Source organism: Impatiens glandulifera, chromosome 5, assembly GCF_907164915.1.
Source record: "Impatiens glandulifera chromosome 5, dImpGla2.1, whole genome shotgun sequence".
Classification (NCBI taxonomy): Eukaryota; Viridiplantae; Streptophyta; class Magnoliopsida; order Ericales; family Balsaminaceae; genus Impatiens; species Impatiens glandulifera.
This window is the reverse complement of record NC_061866.1, coordinates 7094292-7116545: the sequence shown is the minus strand read 5'-3', so window position 1 is coordinate 7116545 and position 22254 is coordinate 7094292. Positions and strand designations below refer to the sequence as shown.

General features: G+C 27.6%; 4 protein-coding genes across 4 annotated transcripts; all 4 read left to right on the top strand.

Annotated features, from left to right (window-relative positions):
• The first annotated feature begins 517 nt into the window (after positions 1 to 517).
• LOC124940448 (uncharacterized protein C24H6.02c) lies at positions 518 to 1535 on the top strand. Its single transcript, XM_047480969.1, has 4 exons — positions 518 to 720; positions 806 to 923; positions 1015 to 1143; positions 1216 to 1535. Exons 1-4 carry the CDS (start codon positions 590 to 592, stop codon positions 1315 to 1317), a joined length of 480 nt encoding a protein of 159 aa, XP_047336925.1. The 5' UTR covers positions 518 to 589; the 3' UTR covers positions 1318 to 1535.
• Positions 1536 to 6053: 4518 nt separating this feature from the next.
• LOC124940634 lies at positions 6054 to 7908 on the top strand. Its single transcript, XM_047481157.1, has 5 exons — positions 6054 to 6259; positions 6332 to 6584; positions 6774 to 6962; positions 7048 to 7603; positions 7681 to 7908. The coding sequence occupies exons 1-5, from the start codon at positions 6086 to 6088 to the stop codon at positions 7745 to 7747; spliced, it is 1239 nt and encodes a 412-aa protein (XP_047337113.1). The 5' UTR covers positions 6054 to 6085; the 3' UTR covers positions 7748 to 7908.
• Positions 7909 to 14722: 6814 nt separating this feature from the next.
• On the top strand, positions 14723 to 16830 carry LOC124940072. Its single transcript, XM_047480550.1, has 5 exons — positions 14723 to 14910; positions 14986 to 15268; positions 15473 to 15691; positions 15781 to 16360; positions 16446 to 16830. Exons 1-5 carry the CDS (start codon positions 14737 to 14739, stop codon positions 16516 to 16518), a joined length of 1329 nt encoding a protein of 442 aa, XP_047336506.1. The 5' UTR covers positions 14723 to 14736; the 3' UTR covers positions 16519 to 16830.
• Positions 16831 to 19933: 3103 nt separating this feature from the next.
• LOC124938953 (F-box protein CPR1-like) lies at positions 19934 to 21160 on the top strand. Its single transcript, XM_047479474.1, has one exon. The coding sequence runs from the start codon at positions 19934 to 19936 to the stop codon at positions 21158 to 21160; it is 1227 nt and encodes a 408-aa protein (XP_047335430.1).
• The last annotated feature ends 1094 nt before the right edge of the window (positions 21161 to 22254 follow it).

The window sequence follows — 22254 nt, the reverse complement described above, 5'->3', positions numbered from 1 at the left end:
TAAATAAATAAATATATTAGTGATTTAATATATTTAATTATGTTTATGGTATTCGGGACAGAATCGGGGTGAAATCGGGGCGGGGGACACAAATACCATCCCCGCCCCATCCTAGTTCGGTTTCGGAAAAAAACCGTCTCAAACGGAACAATTCGGTTCAGTTTTCACGGGGCGGTTTCAAATTGTAATCTTCATACAAACAAACATGAATCAATAAATTAAATTATTTCTCTCTTTTTTTCTTTTTTCTTATTTTTATCTCTTTCTTGCATTAGACCTTTTTATCATTTTTTTATTCTTTCTTCATTTTACTTTGGTATAATAATTGAAAACCAAAAACTTCTTTCTTTCTCAACCTTTTCCCCCATAAAAACAGACTAATAGAAAAATATATTAAGTTTTGGGCTTTACTAAAGTTTTGGGCCAGTTTCTTGGACCCTTGGGTCAATGTAGCAAATTAATTCATTAATAAAATTTGTTTAAGAAAAACAAAATGTAGCAAATTAACGCTGAATTCTTGCAGAAAAAAATTTGTGGAAGATAAACCTTTGTTATCATACCTAGACAGAAGAAGAAACCCAAATCGGCCATGGCAGCAATTGCTTGCAGCTTCAAAACCTTCTCTTCCATCAGCTACGTCGGTTCTCGGAGACCCAATTCCTCCCTCAATAGCTTCTTAAGACTCAACTTTCCTTCTCGACCGATCTCAATATCTTCTAGGTCAGCCAACTATCTATTCGTCTTCAATTTTGTTCTGTCTAAATGTCTGTCTCTCTTTTATCTTCTAATTCTTCTCCTTCTCAAGATTGCGGATTTCTTTTCAAGTAGCTGGAGCAGATAATCGAAGTGGGTTTCCACTTGCTGCTTGTTTGGGTGACAGTCGTCATGAAGAAGCACCCATTGAAACAGGGGATGATTCAAAGGTAGGTTTTTTCTTCTTCTTCTTTGTCTATGTTTGCTATATTGTTGATTTGGAGTTAAACCCATTAATTTCACTTCATTATTTGACTTCAGGAAGCAATTATAGACCTAAAACTCCCAAGAAGAAGTATGTTACTTCGTTTCACTTGCAATTCATGTGGGGAGAGAACACAGAGGATGATAAACAGATTAGCTTATGAACGAGGAACTGTTTTTGTGCAGGTATGAACAATTTTATGAACAGAATGATCATCAACATGAAGAAGAAGAAATTCAGCTTTTTATGGTTTTCAGTGTGCAGGATGTCTCAAACACCACAAATTAGTTGACAATCTTGGTTTGGTGATTGAGTATGATTTTCGAGAGGAGAATGAGACGGATTCTCTTTCAGATTGAATCCTTTGGTGGGCAATTGCAGACCAGAAAAAGCATATGATATAATACTTAGAGAGAATTTTGTTTAGATTTCAAAATGGTCAATTCCTTAATCAACTTTGTGTCTTTATTGTAACATGTTATGTTCACAATCTTTAAGAATGCTTTGTAACAAAGAGTATTGTTATCTTTGGGGTTTAGGGTTCTTGATGGGTGGGTACATGGCCAAATCTTTTATATGTTGTGATTTCAAATTTTTTTTTTTTTTTGGTGGGGTGGATGGGGAGATTGATCAAATAAAATTAGTCTAATTATGATGATCATTGTTATTATTTGTGTTGGTTTGAATTCATTCTTAATTAGTCTAAAATATTTGAATTCATTATAATTTGTCTAAATTAGTTCATGTGCTATTTGTGTCTTATAAACACATGATCCCAAACTAATGGATCACTGGTTTTTAAATTTGGTTTTAATACATTGGATATATTCTATGAAGATTGATCTATTACTAATATTGCTTTGGTTGGATAATTATTTAGTTATTCCACTCCATACATCAAATATGTTTGAGATTTTTAAATTGATTTTTAAATAATTAATTAAACAAAATCAAGTAAAAAATAGTAATATAGTAACAATTTTAAATAATAAAAAAATTATAAAGCAAAAATGTAAAATTTAAGTTGATATATGTGTAACATTTATTCAAATATATTTGAGATTTTTAAAACAACTAAACAAAATCAAGTAAAAAACAGTGATATAGAATAACAATTTTAAATAAAATGTTTTTTAAAGCAAAGATGTAAAAATTAAGTTGATATATGTGTAACATTTATTCGGACTTCATAAGATTAATTGATATAATTATAGTGTTATTGAATTGACTTTATTATTTAAACTAATCATATATCTCAAATAATAAATCGATTTTATTATATTAAAATATATATATATATATATATATATATATATATATATATATATATATATATATATCAGTTGATAAAGATCGATCTTATTGTATTAAAATATATTTTCTAGTTGATATAGATGTTTTTTTGTTCGGATTAAAACCATCTCCAACCGAAAAATTTATTTTCAAACTCGGTATAAATGTCACATTAAACAGTAATTCTTCTCCATCCGAAAAACTCATTCTCAAACCCAAAAAAATATTTTTATAATATTATTCTTTACATCATTTTTTATAACTTTTTAATACTGTCCCATATACTTTACAAACTTATAAGTTATACCACAATATTATAATATTATTCAATTATTTTAAACTTAATTATAAATTAATTATAAAAATTCATTAAAAATTTAAAAATTACAATACACAAATAAAAAAAAATACATATGAAATTGAAATAAATAATTTATTCGTACAAATAAAAAGGAGATAATTTTTCAGATGTTGAAATTGTTGTATTCCTCCCACAATTTTTTTTTTAATATTATTATAAATTTTTTTAACATTATTATAAATCTGAAACATTATTAGAAATTAATTTTATATAAAAAATATTATATAAATGAATTAAATTATATAGATAAGTTTAATATAAAATATTAGATAAAAATAAAAATATAAACAAATTAAAATATAATTAAATAAAATATATAAACAAATTAAAATATAAATAACTTATATATATTAATTATATAAATAAATTTAATATATAAAATTAATTAAATAAAAGTTTAACGACTGAAATATAAAAAAAAAAGTTTATGCGTTTGTGTACAGTAAAATATGCGTGCTTTGAAGAGAAAAAATGAGAAATCTCATTTTGGGTATACGTATACAGCTCGGTTGGAGGTGAAATCTCATTTTGAGTATGAGTATACACCTCTATTGGAGAAAGTGGAGCGATTGAATGTTCACCCTAATACTATTCAAGTCCTCGTTTCCGATCAACTACCTCAAACGTACAAAACATTTCACAGATAAAGTGGTGTAATCGTAACATTGAATCCAAAAAAGAAAACAGAAACCGTAGTCGACTTATTTTAACCGCCATTAAAGCGAGATGATAGTAAAACTTATGTTTAAAATGCTATCGGCTGTAAGAGAAAATTAGTTTGCCTTCGTATACGTTTAAAGTTAACCTAATTGCAGTACCTTAGATCGTGTCTCCCCTTCTTGACAGTCGCCATCACCATTCGAATTGCTGAATCCGGCAAATCCTTCAAGCCAAGCGTCAAGCCCTACCCTATATGATCCAAATCCTCCTCTCGTCGAGCTCTGTTTTAGGCTTTAAATAATAGAGAGCAAAATAATTATGATTTCAAGTAATAATACATATCACCTTGCGAATATTACCATCTTCAAATCAAACATATGATCTAAGATGCTCAATTAAATTCCTAAATTAAATTAAGTAGATCATATTTCAAAGATTTCATAATGCATAATTTATTATGATTATAGTTGTTAATGAAGTTACAGCTCACAAGACAAATATAGGACAAAATATATATTATGTATAGATTAATAGAATACTTTACCATAATATCGCAGCTAGTGTCTAAATCACAATCAATATCCACGGATATGTCTTACACTAATAAGGTCTAAAAATCAACCAAAGACTACACAATAACAATAAAGTACTATTTTATTATTTATCATAAAGGGTATATTTGTGAGTCTAACTGTTACAAAACAAAGTGCAGCTAAATAATTATTTGGAATAGATGAAATGAATAACTTTTGTCATTATATGATACTTTAGATTATAAATCAAAGTTCACATATAGATCCGGAATAATGACAAACTTATTTAAAGTTATATGAAATTGAAAATAAATTGTAATAAATTCTAACTAAGAAACTACTTTGAACAGTTTGAACCACCATGAGAAACTATGATTCAAGAAATAATCCCTCAAACGAAACACATCTTAGTTTCTAATATATTATGTTCATACTTTGGGTAAATTTTTCATGTTATTATATAAGCTTTTAGATGTCTATATTGATAGTTACCACGGCGTCTAAAGAGGGAGTGAAATCACATTCGAAATCCATCAGCTCTAGCTTGCAATTGGCATCGGTTATGTCAAAGGTTGGATTTAACACAAAAATGCCAAGGAGACCATCCTTCTGCTAACACTGCATCCCCTTTAACCGTAAGAAATAAAAAGTTTAGGGTTTGTAAGGTATATGCTGTTTTTTTCGAAAAAAATAGGAAATAGAAAGTTTACCACGGGTCGAAAGAAGAAGTGGAATCGCCTTCGAAATCCATCCGCTCCAGCTTGAAATCGTCAACGTTGAAGCCGTCACTCAATGTTTGCGGATCAAGAATCGCTCATTTAGTGCAAAATAGCGTGTTGCCCGTCCAAAACCCTATAAGAAAAGTAAAACAAGGAATAGGTGAGAGACTCGCCCGTCCAAAATCCTAGCGGAAAAGTAACACAAGAAATATGTGAGACTCGCCTGTCCAAAACGGGAAATTTGATAGAATAACCCTCCAAATAGTGGAAATTCTAAAAATAACCCAGCCCTAATATTTTTGCAAAAATGACTTTTTGGGCCTGTGAAATGACAATTTTACCCTTTTTTTCATATCTTCTTCTCTCTTTTACTCCGTCGCTGGAAGCCTGGAACTATTATGCTTATACCTAATACTTCTTTCCATTCCGATCATCAACAATCGTAGACGAGCCCTTAAGGTTCGGTGGCGGAGCAACGTTTTGATTGAGAGGGTGAATGAGATTGGCGCTACTCTAGCCAACCGTTTGAAGAACAAAACCATTCTGATGTGTTAACGGTGGATTGAGAACATGTAAATCAGACGGAGAAAACGATTCGAGTTACCCAAATAACCGGAGTTTCAGTGTTGCTGTAAGAATCAGAAAATACATATTTCAGTCACACAATCTATAGTTTGCGTCTGAACGCAGTCTATAGTTTGCGCACGCAGAGAAAAATAAAAAAGAATAAAATGTATTTTGATTTCTGTTCGAACACTGGTCACTTGTATAACATGCGGAAATAATTACAACTATACTACAACTATTTTGCTATAGAAATCAATATACATTCTATTATTTTTTCTTCTTATCTGTATGCGCAAATTATAAATAGCGTTAACGCAAACTATATATTGCATCAGGACAAAAGAAGATCTTCCAAGATATGGTTGACAGAAGCATGAATGATATGCAGTTGAGAGATGTTAATTCAGAAATATCTTATATCGTTAATAATTAAAAATTGAGTCTTAAAATCATGTTTTCTTCGGGATTATATGAAAAATTTGATGGGTCTTGTCTTAAGGTGTTTTTTATTAATCTCCTCAAAGAAGAAAAAATAATAATAATAATAATAATAATAAGAAGAAGAAGAAACAAAGCAAAAAAATAAAAAATAAGGATAAATATATAATTTAACGGGCTTAAAAGGTTATTTTTGCAAATATTACTAGACTTAGAGATGATTTTTGAAATAAGGGATATTTTCAGGGTTATTTCGTCAAATTTTCCTCCAAAACCTAAAGTAAAAGTGAAAGAAGAAATAGCCTCAAAAATTTACCGCGCAATTGAAAAATGAATAAAAAAAAGAAAATAAAGAGAGCGCGAAAATAAATTGTTTCACCATGTTTAGTCCATAGAACAGCTTCAATTTGGCTCGTTATTTCAAATAATCCGCGCTTTCACATTATTTTATCTCCCCGCTATATATTTCCCTCTCCTGTTCTTCATCCTTCATCTTCTTCATTGCTTCTTGTTTCAATCCATCACATCGTTTCTGTAATCAATCTCCTGTTCAACAATGAGAAAGCAATCCATATCCAGGAAACCAGAAACCTATGGAAAAGGTAACGTCACTTCAGTTCAGATCGCCTTCATCGTCGATCGCTACTTATCTGACAACAACTGCGCAAAAACTCGCTCCACTTTCAGATCCGAATCACCTGACTTTATCTCCAGATCTCCCGTTCAAGAGGTACGATTTTCTACTTCGTGTGATAGTTTTGTTTCGTCATTGTTTATTAACGAGGTGAATTCGTATCTGTAGGCGCCGAAGGGTTTGTTAAGTTTGGCTTCGATACTTGATGAATACATAAAACTCAAGGAACAGAAATTGACGGTTGATCAAGAGAAATCACGTTTGGAACACGAGAGAATCAGGATTCAGTCTTTGTTAAGTGGTATGCAAGATGCGATGAAATCTTATAGTTCTTGCGGAAATGTTCCTCTTCCATCTATTATGCCTCAATCTAATGCTAATTCTGTTATGCGGATGAACCTCCTTGCTGGATCTCCTGCAGGTAACATTTACTAGCGTTTTGTTTCATTCAGTTCATCGATATTTGAATCCCTAATTGATAATTGCAGTAGATCTATCCTGAAGCTGTTTAGAAAACCTAGCATTTAGCTACAGCAATTGAAATTAGACTGTTTTTCATTATAAGTTGAATGAATGAATGGATTAGCTGACCTATTCTTTCATCAATCAGTGTATTCATCAGCTTATCCTGTTCATCGCCCTTCAAATCCAATGTTGCCGATGCCAAAGACCCAAATTGAGCAATCCAACATGTCAACACAGATCACAAATCAATCATCTAAAAGGAAGATATGCACCAAGAATGTTACAGATCCCCAAGTACCTGCAAAGAGAACCCGCGGTCGCAGATCAAACAAAGGTGAATTTCCATTTCAGCTTGTAGTTCTTGATCTTTAATCTCATCAGACTGAAAAATAATGTCTTACCCATCTTCATTTTCGCAGACAAATCTATGGATTTACCCCCAAGAACTGTCAATGATGTTGTTCAACCATTATCTATCACCCAATTATCAAATTCTGATAATATCTTGAATGGGTCTTGTGTTAATAAGCCTCAAATCAACAAATGTTCTGAATCCCCTATACCCATTTCAGTCCCAATCACACCTCGATCAACAGCTAATTCCCAAACTGATAACTCAATTTCTCCAGTCGAAATATCATCAACCAACTGCATTGTGATAATGAGTCCCAACAAGCAAGTAGCATACTATTCAATTGAGAGGAATCATAGCATAACTGCTTCATCTCCTGATAAGACAAATTTAAGGGTTAACAAGAGAGATCGTGTCAAAGGAAGACTAGATTTTGACATGGATTCTAACATCCTCAGTCATGATGTTGCTTCAACTTCTGAACCTATCAATGGAGAAGATTTAGGAGGGATATTTGACTTGGATTTCCTTGAAAATTTGGATCTTGATTTCTCCATTCATGATCTACTTCTTGATTCAGATATGGATACTGATTTCTCAGCTGAACCTGAATCACATTCTGGGTAAAACTTCAAACTTAATTATTTCATTATAAACATTTGTTCATCATTTGGGTTTCTTATATTTGGATTATATGCAGGTCTCCTGACATTGATACAATTGGGAACTCGGAAAATTCTGACCTTTTTTCAGGAAATAGTAACTGATGTTATTATGGAAACTCGGAAGATCATTCAAACTGGAAAATGATTAATGCTAGATTGACCATATAAAGATTAATGCTAGATTAGACACAAGTTTTGTAGTTTAGTCTTTAAAATGTTACTTTATTCTTCAAGGTTATAATGAAATATTATATTTAACTTTCAGTGAACTTTTGCAATACTCATATTGGTTTTATTTTACTAATTATTTTTTTATTATTAATTTTGTTTGTTTCCTATTTTTTTTAGATATAAAAAATGGATAAATTTTTTATTGATATATATAATATTAGTATTTGGGATTCAAACCCTCAACATTTCAAGCAACAATATTGTTGTTAATCAATATTCTTGTTTTTTTAGTTTATAGATTTTTAAGTAAAATTGCAATTATCACTAATATATATAGGTGTTATAATAGGCTTGAACAAGCCTATTTTTTTTATAAAAAATTATTATTTACTAAAATTTTAATTATCCATTTTAAAAATTTATAATAGATTAATAGTATAGTTATTTTTAAGATATACAATATCTAGTTTTGATTCTCCTCAAATATCTTCTTTTAACCTTTATTAACCTCAAATTTTTTCTTTAGAATGAAACCCAATGACTTTAAATTTTGACTTCATCCCTATGTAGTTTATTTTTTTATACTATTTATGTCAGATTGTAATATTCAAAATGGTTATATCATTCTATCAAATAAACTCTTTTTGCAAAAATAAGTAAAATGTTAACCTAAAGAGACACTATTAATAGGAAACCATACATACAAAACAAAAATAAATAAAATGCTGCAGCCAATGCTCAATTAATTGAAAATCATTGTCATTTAATTTCCGGGCAAACAATCAAGCTTGTTAAGATTAATATATATGTCTTCAATATTAGTCTTTAAAACTTGAAGTCTATTTTTGTTATCATGTACTAATTGAATACCTAATTTTTATTTTGAGTCTTTTAGAATCACAAGTCACAACTTATTATTTTATTTCATTAATAATAGTATTCAATTCAATAATTAAAATATTTTTATTTTTTTAAAATAAATATATTTTATCATTACATATTAATACCCGTTTAAATTTTTTAATAAAAAAAACCATAAATTCTCAAAATCAACATTAATCAAACAAAATTAAATTATTCAATTTTATTTTTATAAACTTTAATAACTCAAACAATTATTTATTTATATATATATTTATATTTTAAAACGATGAGTTCAAGTTTACGAGAATAGAGATAACTAAGTTTCCTACCTTACACTAAGGAAAGTTCTTTGTTTATAAATTTATATGTTTTCTAAATAGATAAAAAAAAAAATATGTTACTAATTTAATAACATGTAATATTTTTAACAATAAAGTTTGATAGAGGTATTAAATTTGTTTATTATATTGTGAAACTCTATGTGTATGCAAACTTAACAAAAATATGTCAAATTTATTTCATTAACAGTGTTAAATTTTTATAACTAAATAATTATTAATTTATTTTTAAATATACATCAGCTGCCAAATATTAAATATATTTATTTTTAATATGATTGATCTTGGCTTCCTTTCTCAATGAATTCATAAGTTAGAACACAATCTGATTGTTAAGTATTAACTTAACCAAGCATTTTTAGTATATATATATATTTTAGTGTCGAAGTTTACATAAGGTTTGTAAAGACAAGAAAATAAAAACACAAGAATACACAAATTTATATTGATTCACTCAAAAGAGCTACATCCACTTTAAAGTTTTACCGCCATCAGATTTAACAATGAAGAAGAAATAATACATAATTTTTGCTTCACAATATTTATGTAGAACTTTGTTTTCTTAATAAAATTCTTAACAAAAGTATTGAGAGTATTTTTGGATTTGAAACACATTCCACTAAAGATCATAGTTATTATTTAACACTTTTTGTAGGCACAACTTGTTTCTTACTCTTCCAAATATGTAATATTATATTGATATTTTCAATATGATCAACCTAAATCTTTACTTGTTTAGAGCCCTTTACTAAGGTTTGTTCTCTTTGGATTTTTAAAAAAATTTAATCAAAATCAATTTTTAAATCAATCAATCCTCAACAATCACATCACTTATCTCATTAACTAAAATATTAAAATACTTTATATTTTAAATTATTATTTTTTATTTTATTTATATATATTAATACCTTTTAAATCTTTTTATCAAAAATAATTATCACCTTCTTAAAATCATTACCCATTATTATTTGTTTTATCCCTTTAAGTTTTAAAAAAAAAAACTAATCTCGAACAAGCCTAAGTTGGAAAAATCAGTTTGTCAAAGTGGTAAATTAGGAGGTACATGGTACTAATGAACTTATTTTATTTTAGATTAAAAGAGATCACTTCACATCAATCAATACTAGAAGTGAAAAAGGAAGGTCATCTTAATGAAATCAATAATCAAAATCAAGGAGAGGGTACATGTATATATCGTGCGATCAACAATAAAGAAAAAAGGAAAGTGACATTGTCAGGACAATTAAGACGCCATTTGTAATGACTTTATCACGTTTGTATAGTCAAGGGCGGAGTCAAGATTTTAAGTCTATTTGGGTTAAATATTTTTTCACAAAAATTAATATAACACGATATTTTTTAAATAATCATGATATATTAAAAAATATGAATCGTTTAAGCATAACGAAACAAATCATTACATTAGAAAAATAAAAAATACTGAAGAGAAAAAAATAAATATCTTAGATCCAAAGATACGAAAAAATGACATTTAAGTTGGGATTTACGATTTTTTGAAATATAATATTAATCGATAATTGAATCTGTGTCTATACTTGAAATGATTATGGAATATGTGAGAAAATATTCTCCCATTTAATTACGAAAAAACTTTTTTAATAGGTTTTATAGTGGAAAATGTTAGTTTAGTAGTAGTCGTTGAAACAAGTAGAGTTAAAACTAAACATATCAACCTATCAATCAGATGATACTATTCTTGTTCGGTGAAATTCTTAGGATAATACTTTCGGCGATAGTCAAAATTTTGTTAATGTTGAGTTTTTTAAAATTTAATGGTAGGTAATTAAATTTAATTATGAATTAGATTCTCTCGTTAGGAATTATATGTTATTGATCAATTGAGTTATTTATTGATTTTTTTAACTATTAATAAATAAGTTATATAATAGATTAGTATTGACTAATTAAATTTTATTTTTATTTATTTAAAAATTAATAAATTAAATTTAAATTATTTCGATAGAATAAATATATTATAAAATATATTTATGAAACTATATTTATATATTATATAATATGTTTATCTAGGGTTATTTTATAAGGTACGTACCTTGGGAACCTAGAAGCTCCGATCAGCCAAATAAGCGTGGATCACAGAGAAAGAATCCACAATCTTAAGCACGGCAAAGAAGCTTAAAGGGGAGGGAAATTGGCAGGTAATTCAGTTGGTTTATGGGATATAGAGAGAGAAGGGGAGGGGCGAAGGGGTAAATCGGAATGAGAGAATTGAGTCTCGAAGGCGAAGGGGTATTAATGACAATTCTAACTGTCACTAAATAATGTGTTGCATTTTTTTTTATCTAATAAAAATAGTTAAGTTTTTTTTAGAGAACGATATTGACTGCGATTATATCGAGGTTCAGACTACAAATGGTCTAATACTCAATAAGTTTTTATTTTATAAATATTTTACAAAATAATAATTAAATCAACCTTAAATTATAACAAGAAATTAAATACAAAATAAAGGAAGAAAGTCATTAAATAAAACAATAAAAATCAATATGAATAATATATATTTAACTTGTTTTTATTACTTCTTTTTCAAACATAAAAATAAAAATTAAATTATAATTTTATAATTTTTTCAAATAATTAAATTATAACTTTTGACAATTTTTGTGAAATTAATTAGAATTTAGATTTCAATTTCAATTTCAAAATTTTGGATTCTATTTTAGATTAATTCTGTTTAATATACTAAGTTATACTTCCAGATAAATGATATAATATATATTTGTTCAAATATCATTCTTATTTAGGGTTCAATGAACAATCCAATATTGTTTGTGCCAATATATAATGTTTAATTATTAATATATAATGTTTAATTATTGTATTACAAAAAAAATGTCTACTACTTATGTCTTGTTCGGATTGGGGTGAAAAAAAATAATGATTGGTGATGATTTTGAGGAGTTCGTGATTATTTTTGGTAAAAAGACTTAAAATGTATTGATATATATGAATAAAATAAAAAATAATAATTTAAAATATAATGTATTTTAGTATTTTAGTTAATGAAACGAGTGATGTGATTGTTAAGAAGTTATTGATTGGAAAATTGATTTTGAATAAATTTTTTAAAAAACTCAAAGAGAACAAGGCCTTAGATCATTAATATCTATATCGACTTGAAACATTTTAAATTTGCTGTCTCATTTTAAAAATGTTATTTGCATACTAGATTTCCTTTATTGTTCAATAAAGGATACAAAATTGATTCCTTAATTCAATTAGAAAAATTCTAGTGCGATTACACGGATAAAAATATAAATTTAATAAATTTAATAAAAAATAATAATATGTATTCAATGTTTAAAATTCTTAATAAATCACGAATAATACATTAAAATATAAAATAAAACACTCTCATTCTATATTTTATTTACTTCGGTAAAACAACTTATCTTCTCACATATCTCATCACATATTTTTTTATGAATTAACCTCTAATCTAGTGACCTTACATTTTCACTTTGATCAATCAAATATTTGATTCATATTTTTTAATATTTAACATCGTGACCTTACATTTTGGTCAATTAAATATTTTATTCATATTATTTTAACCACTTTCAATTGATACCGGTCTATTATCCATCGACAAACCACATTCCAATTACACTTTAAAAATTAAACATCATTATATATATATAAATTAGTTAGTTAAAAAGTTGAATTTAAATTAAAAAGTGTTATTAGTCTAATTGGTTAAAAAATTGTACTTGTTTTTGTTATGTTACAAATTCAAAACATACATATAACATTTTTTATTTTATTTTTAACCGTTTTAAGTTATAGACGGGTCAACCCATAATTCGACCCAAATATCCATTTACTCTCACATATATATCCAAATTAATAACAACTCTCGACCCGGCAATTCGGACACTTTAAAGTTAAACATTATTATATAGAGATGGTTATTGAATCATCCAAGACATAATCAACATAATCATGTGGGTGTTGATAATTTCATTTCGTGTATGATAGATTTACTTTGACTAAAATTGTCATGTCAACTTTAATTATATACATTAGGATTTGTTGAGATTATTATAAGTAGTTGATCCCATTCAATTTGTAGCATGTGATAGGAATTGAGGAAAATCAAAAGTTATATATCTTTGTTTATTATTTGTGATGTTATCTAAAGATAACTATTTGAAATTTGTTCCAATTTGAAACATTGGTGATGAAACTATTTTTTAATAGTCAAATGTTATCAGAAATATCAACTAGTACCCTATCCGTAGCTATCATACGGATAGTGAAGTACTCATCTCTGAACCCGATTTTTAATTTATTATCCGACCCTAAATCCGACGAATATCTCTATTTATATATTCATCCCAATATCGGATACTAAATATTAAAAAATATTATATTTTAATAACACATTTAAACTAAAATTATATAATTAAATATAATATCTTAACTAATATGTTACTACAAAATAAATATTTTATCTTTAAACAATAAACGATTAATCATCCACGCTATATAATATAAATTCATCTATATTATAAAAATACAATTAAACTTAAAAATGATAGTACTTAATTCTTATTTAAACACAAACTTAATAAATTATCAAATTAGTTTTCTAAATAATAAAAATTCTTTAGTAAATACATTTCATAGTTCATAATTACTTGTATAGTTATGTTAAAGGTTGAAAAATATAACAATTTATTTTTGTTATTGGAGACTTGAGTTGAACAAAATTATAAAGAAAATTGAAGATAAAAGTTGAAGTAAGGTTGAATGAAGATGAAAATTAAAAATGGAAGATTAAGAGTATTTACTCATGCAATAAACATTTATTACAAATGAATGAAATAATCTTAACATGATGTGGTTGAGTAATGATAAAATAATTAATATATTTATTTTAATTATGGTTATTATTTATTACTTATGATGTGGAATTTAAAAAGTAAAAATTTAATCAGTAATTACATATATATATATATATATATATATATTAATATTAATATATTCAGGTTTGAGTTTCCAGCACTCCCCATTCCGATCACGACCCGAATTCAACCATCGAGTACCCACGAGTATCGGGTTTATCGGGTACTCATTGTCATGATGGGTTACTGAATATTCCTATACTTCTATCCTGGACTAATTAGAAAACAATCGTTAATATTTTATTATTATAGACATATTTTAATGGAATATAAATTTGAAATAATAATTGTTTTAAAATATATATATTAATTATATATATATATTAATAAATTAAATGAGAAAAAATTAAACTATAGGAAATACAAAATTGTAGAAAAAGTAAAGAAACATCTTCATTTTAATAAATTAGAGCTTATAAATTATCTATTTTAACAAATTTATAATTAAAAAAATACAAATTAATCACGATGAATTAATAAAATATAAAAAACAAATAAAATGTAAAAAAATAATAATTTAATTTTTATAAATTTACCGCCCAATTAACTCATTGACCGCCAAAAATCAATTGATTTTTTCATTTTTTTCTTCTAAAAATTACAAAAACTCAATTTAAATGTCTTAATTTTTTTGGTTGTAATTTCAAATAATCCCGCGCTTTGAAATTCACATCTTCCCTCTTTACTCCAATCTTTCCCGCTATTCCCTATCTTCTTCATGTTCTTCATTTTTCATTTCTGTAATTTGTTCTCAATCTCTTTTTGTTGAACAATGAGAAAGCAATCCAAGTCCAAGAATCCAGAAAGCTATGGCAAAGGAAAGGTTACTCCTGTTCAGATCGCCTTCATCGTCGATCGCTACCTATCTGACAATAACTACGCACAAACTCGCACCGCCTTCAGAACCGAAGCTCCAGACCTCATCTCCAGATCTCCCGTTCAAGAGGTACGGTTGCGTGAGTGTTTTCTCTACTTTTTTATTCAAATCTTCGTTTTTAACGATATGAATTGGTCTTTCTAGGCGCCAAAGAGCTTGTTAAGTTTGGCTGCGATACTAGATGAGTATATACAACTCAAGGAACAGAAAGTGATGGTTGATCATGAGAAATCTCGTTTGGAACAAGAGAGAGCCAGGATACAGTCTCTGTTTAGTGTTGTACAAGATGCGATGAACTCTTATAGTTCAGGTGGAAGTGTTCCTCTTCCATCACCACCTACATTTACTACATTGACATCTCCGGCTATGACTCAATCCAATGCTAATTCTGTTATGCGAATGGATCTCCTTGCTGGATCCCCTGCAGGTAACATTTGCAAAACTTGGGTTTGTTTTCCTCCATTCTTAAGGAGCTTATCTAAGTGTTTGTTCATATGTAACCCTAGCTTGTCTTGCTTCATGATTTCCCTATGTTACAGTGTTAGACTATGTACGCTTCTTTTTGTAGTTAAGAAATCCTAGCCTTTAGTTTCAGACTGTTCTTGAAAGCTAAATATCCTTCTGTCATCAGTTTATTCATCAGGTTATCCTGTTTACCATCCTCCAAATCCAATGATGCGGATGGTAAACCCTAACACAAGTCAAATTGAGCAATCCAACACGTCCACACCGTTCACAAATCCATCATCTAAAAGGACGAGATGCACAAAAAAGTCTACAGATCCGACTATACCTTCTTCAAAGAGAACTAAGTGTAGCAGATCAACTACAAAGGACATAACTGCCAAAGGTAAATTTCATTGCAGCGAGTAAGTATTGATCTTTAAGGTCTTTAGAGTTCAGATTCTTAACATATCTTCTTTATTGTCATTTTTGCAGATAATTCTATGGGTTTTACCCCAAGCATTGTCACTGATAGTAAACCATTATCTGTCACCCAATTATCAAATTCTGCTAATGTCATTAATGGATCTGGTGTTGTTAAGCGTTTGTTCAACAAATGTTCTCAGTCCCCAATAACTACTACTATCCCAAATACACCTCCTAGATCAACCACTTCCCAAACTGATAACTCGATCTCTCCAGTCGAAATATCATCAACCAACTGCATTGTGATAATGAGTCCCAACAAGAAAGTAGCATATTATTCAATTGAGAGGAATCATAGCATAACTGCTTCATCTCCTGATAAGACAAACACTAGGGTTAACAAGAGAGACCATGTAAAAGGAAGACTGGACTTTGGTGGCCAATCATCCATTCCCATGGATTCTAACATCCCCAGTAATGAAGTTGCTTCAATATCTGAACCTAACAATGGAGAAGGAAGAGAAGCAGAAGGGATATTTGACTTGGATTTGCCTAATTTTGAAAATTTTGGTCTTGACTTCAACTTTGGTGATCTGCTTGATTTAGATATGGATACTGATTTCTCAGTTGAACCCGAGTCACATTCAGGGTAAAATCTTAAAACTATAGCAATATCTTTTCATTATTAACATTTGTTCATCATTAGGGTTCTTATATTTGGATTATATGTGCAGGTCCCCTGATAATGATACAATTGGGAACTTGGATATTTCTGACCCTGTGACTGAGGAAGATGCTAAAGCATAACTGCATTACTAGTTGGGAGATCATTCAATCTGGAAGATGATTCTACAAATTAAGTATGTGCAGTTGCTGAAATCAAAAATTAACCTTATTGACCATATACATTAATCTGCAAGATCTATTAGGAGATTGAAATTGTTTAGTAATCCTACTATTGATCATTAGTAAGAATCTCACCCCTTTAGCTTGTGTTTGATCTTCTGATTATAGTTTAGGATTACTAGCTATAACTTTATTGACTTTACTTGTGTGTCCTTTTCATACTGTAAACTCAGTATTAACTTTGAAAAGTTTTTTGGGACAAATTATGGTTATGATTTCATGAAATAGTGTTTATTTTCTTTCTTTATGATTTTGTTTTGTTAGTAAAATTAGGAGAAACATATTTTTCTAGTTGAGAAAATATATTGGGAGTAGATTATTACATAGAGACTTTTAGAAAGTTTGGGTATGTCACTTTATTTATTTATTTATTTTATGTGTAAATTCATGAGATTTTTTTGAGTTACTCTTTATGGATCTACCATGGGGTAACTTTTATTTTAAATTTACATACATTTTTTTATAATTTAAATTATGGTTTGGCTTTGATTGAGTTTTTATAAAAATTAATTGATTTTTGGACTGTTGGGAGACTTTACACATTCTAAAAGGTTTCCCACTTTCTTTAATAATTTCATTTGAAATATTTGGTAAATTAGGTATTTTGCTTTTTTTATATACATCACACTTGTTTGAAATATTTTCTTATATACAAACTTTTATGTTCATTTTTATCTGATTTGATACATTCATTATTGAATCCATTTTTTATAATTACAAACAAATATTTTTTACAAACATTTTTTTAAATTAAAACTTAATTCTTCGTATTTTCAAAATCAAAACTCTTTGCTTTCTTTCTATGCTATTTTTTTCAAATTCAAATTCTAACTAGAGTTCTACAAATTCCATCAAATCTCTTGTAATTTATTTTATTACCTACTAAATATTTATAAATTTATTTTCTTTTAATTTATTATATACTAGTAAATTGTGTATATTTCTGCACTAGGTTTGATTCTCTTAAAATATAATATTTTTTTAAAACTTTTAAGTTCAAAGTTTTTAAAATTTCTAACATAATTGGGTTTGTTTCAAAATACCTAGAGTTGAAGTGTAAACTTTTCAATACACAAATATTATTAAATTTATTAATATATATTTAATTAGAAAATTACAAAATATTATATGATTTAAATTAATAAATCAACAAGATATTAAAAAATAGATTTTAAATAAATTATATTTTTTTTTACTTAAACCCAGATTCGATTTGAAATAGTAAAAATTTATGATAAAATAATTTATTGACGAACTCGGTTAGTTTGAGACTGGTTTAAGACAATGTACCTATCTCATTTATTTTTTAGTGGATCATTTGCTTTACAGAAATCTAAAATGTTTGTTGAATGTTGTCTTCCAATTTGTTTAATTCATAATTTTATTATTATAACAATTATTGATATTCCGAAAACATTATTTTTGTGTAGCGCTGATTTTTCAATGTTTTAGTAATTTCATTTATATCATTTTGTATAGATAATTAAAAAAAAATATTTATTGATAAACTAAACTTTAGTATTACATAGAAGATGTCAAGTTATAATCTATTTCCTTGCTTTTAACAAGTAATAATTTAGAGTTTTTATTATTTTATTGTATTGGCTTGTTCTAAGGCTTCTTCTTGCTCATAGTTAGATTTCATTAACTTTATTATTTGGAATTATGCATTTATTTATTATTAATATTATATTTTTGTGTAAATACTATCTAAAAATATATTTACATAGTCCAGTTTGGCATCATCTAGTATCCACTAATATATACATAATTTGTCTTTAAATTCAATTTGATAACAACACAACATGTTCCTTTCTTTCATATTCTTTTGTTTTTATATTGTTTTGGGGTGCATAAATCACTAGAAAAATACTTTGATAGGTTAATTCTATAGTACTTGTGTTATCATTTATTAGCTTTTTATTGTGATGCTTAAAAAATTGTTTAAGAGGATAATATTGATAAATGGTCAGCTATTTCGTCTAATTACATATTATAATTGATAATATAAATTTAATCGTTTAAGATGGGGATGTTGATTAGGTTAGGTATGATATTGAGGGGAATGTAAGTGAATTAATTAATTTAATAATATTGTGGCAAGTATAAATGATCATGTTTGTAGAATAGTTATAGAGTGGTAAGTGAAATAACTATTTTATAAACATAATAATAACTATCATGCAATGTGTGCGTATTTTATAAAAATAATATTGTTGACGCCGCTAATTATTGTGACACTAAATTATGCGACGATACATTTTCTTATCGACTACATTCGCTAAATTAATATTTATAAAAAATTTGAGATGCGATGCTCGTTCTACTAAGGCCTTGTTCGTTTCAGGTTATTTAAATAATCTGGAAGGAGAAAATAATGATTATGAGTGATGATTTTGAAAAAATGATAATGTTTTTTTTTGGTAAAAAGACCTAAAGGGTATTTATATATATATAAATAAAATAAATAATAGTTTAAAATATAGGGTATTTTAATATTTTGGTTAATGAATTGATTGATTTGATGAATAAGAATGAGAGTCATGCGATAATTAATTTTGTTGGATTATTTAAAAAACCTAAATAAGAATAAAGCCTAAGATTTTATGGTAGAAATTAAATTAAGTTAAAGTTGTTCTTATATTATTCTTTTCTGAATATTTATTTTATTTTATTTTATTTGGAGAGTTAAAACAATTTTAAATTAAATTATTTAATATTCTTTAACGATAAATTGAAGAAGATAAAAAACGAGGAGTTGAATCACCAAACACAACTAACATAAAAAAACTAAAATACTTAAATACCTCAGTTAAATTATTTCACATTAATATCCTTTAACCATCAAAAATCATTAATCTTAAAACTAAAATACTTAAATATCTCGATTTTATTTTTATAAACATTTTAGTAATTAAACAAATTAGAAATCTAAATAAGTTATTTTTTATCTTTAACTTAACAAACTATTAAATAAACAAGATTAAACAAGCTCTTCAAGATAAATGGATTTTCTTTTATTTGAGTCAAGAAAAACGTGAATTGAGAATTAAATTATGATAATGAAAGATAAAAATTAACTTGTTTTTTTTAATAATTTTAATTAAATAATTAAACCCTGAAATTAACTTGTTTTTGAATAATTTTAATTTGAAAATTTGAAAATTAAGTGCTACTTCCATTACCGCCACCAAGATTCAAGAAAACCCAAGATTGAAGAAACACTCCAACCTTCATATTTAATCAACATTTCAGTTTTTTTTGTTCATACTAGCCCTTCTTCTTCTTCTTCTTCTTCTTTCACTGTTAGTAAAAGATGTCGATTTTGCCTAATGATGTTCGATACGAGATTCTTCTACGATTGCCTGTCAAATCTCTGCTCCGTTTAAGAGCCACCTGTCGATTCTGGCTTAACATAATCAGTAGCCCCTATTTCATCAAATCGCATTTGAAACAATCAGTTAAAACCAAGAACAACCTTAATCTCATCCTGAGTTACGTCAATCCCGATCGCTTTGATTTTTCCTTTCTCTGTCGCTTGGATTTAGATTCGGTCGAGGGTGGTGGCATTCTTCAACCGGTAGAGATCAATGACAATCCCTTTAGGTATCATCGTTATAAGAACCTTATTTGGGGAACCTGCGATGGATTGCTCTGTATATCAAATACCAAGCAAGCTATCCTTTTATGGAACCCATCAACGATGATAGCTGTAGGACCCGTAGATCATTCTAACGTTCATGAAATTGATAAAACGATCCGCTCTCTCTATATAAATTATATAGACATTGTAGTTTTATGGAATCCTTCAACGAAAAAGTTTAAAGAACTGCCTTTCGCATCGATAGAGATAGAAAACGAGCTACGCTTTCACCAAAATATAACTTATGGATTCGGTTACGATAACACCAACGACGACTACAAAGTGGTGAGAGTTGTGGTTGTTCTGGATGTTGTCATAAACTACGAGGTTAAGGTTTATAGTTTAAGATCAAATTCGTGGCATAGGGCAGATAAATTTCCTAACCAACATCCGAAATTGAGTGGAATTGGAAATCCCGTAGCTGGTGGAGCGATGCACTGGATCTCGGTAGACGCGGATTTGAAACCTTCCATTCTTGCATTTGATCTCGGGTTGGAGACATATAGAGTAATTCAAGATCCTGTGTTCCGTGACCTTGACTTCTATGTGTACTTGGATAGTATCGGAGGATGTTTGTATTTAACTTGTCACCATTATTCAGGGCATGTGGATATATGGTTGCTGAAACAATATGGTGAGGCAAATGAATCGTGGTCTAGATTGATTACATTGGCGGGAGAAGATATTTCTGATATGTCTGACTATTTTGTGAGATGTATTGCTTATTCCAAAAATGGTAAGAAAGTACTTTTGGAGATGGGTTTTAATCTTTTTTGGTATAATTTAGAAATGGGGTCACTTGAAGATTTGATGATAACTCATTCTGTGGAAGATTCACTTGAAGATATAGTGTGTTGTTTGGAAAGTCTAGTATCTGTTGATGTTGCAGAAGCTGGTTAACTAAGATCAAAGATGGAGATGGTAAAAAGTAAAAGTAGAATTCATGCATTAATGGTATTATATGTTTTGCTTTATAACTACTGCATTAGGTTTCATTGTAGTTTTGAATTAGAAAGACTTGGTTAGTATTGGCACATTTAAAAGATATATCTCATCATATTAGATTTAGACATTAATACATCTCATGATTTCTCTAATTGCAATTTCATATTTTTTTTTATTTTCATTTGTGTAAGTATTTTTTCCTCTACAAGTTATCTTGTGATTTGAATTGTGGAATTAGACCATTATAAAACATCATAAAAGAATCCATTTGAAGTGGGTTATGAAGGGGAATAGGAAGAGGTTAAATTTTAATTTTTTATAATATTTTATTTGTAATTAATTATTTTTTTCAAAATCTATCTCAAACAGGGTATATAAAACAGTATGTTTATTTGAAATGATAACATTCAAAATAATATTAATTACAAAAACACTAATAAATAAATAATACTAAACCAAATCAAAGAATTGAAATTATAGGTTATTATTTCAAGCACCATCGAGCCTTTTAAGTAATTCTAATTATAATCCCACAAAAATTGGCATTCCAAAATTCAATAATTATATTTAAAAAACTTATAAAACTTTTATTCAATTTGTGTTAAATAAATATTTTAATAATAAAGATAATATATATTAAAAAAATATTATATGGATTAAACAGGTTAACTTTCCAAATAAAAAATTAGTTCAGCAAGTTAATCAGATTGCATTATGAATAATAAAATATTTTATTTAAAAAATAAAATGAATATTAAAATTAAAATTTTTAAACAAAAAAATGAAATTAAGTATTACAAAATAAATTGAAATTACAATTTCAATTTTCTAAATTTATAACAAACATTATAGAATTTATTTAAGTTCATATATTAAAACATTAATTATTACCCTTCTATTAGTCCTCTTCACATTTTAATTATTGACTTTTTATGCATATTTTAAGGGATAAAAAGTATAAATGGTATAATTTATTGATATTTGTTGTGAGATACAATAAAATATATATATATATTTTCTTATAATTTCCGTTTGATACAATATACAAT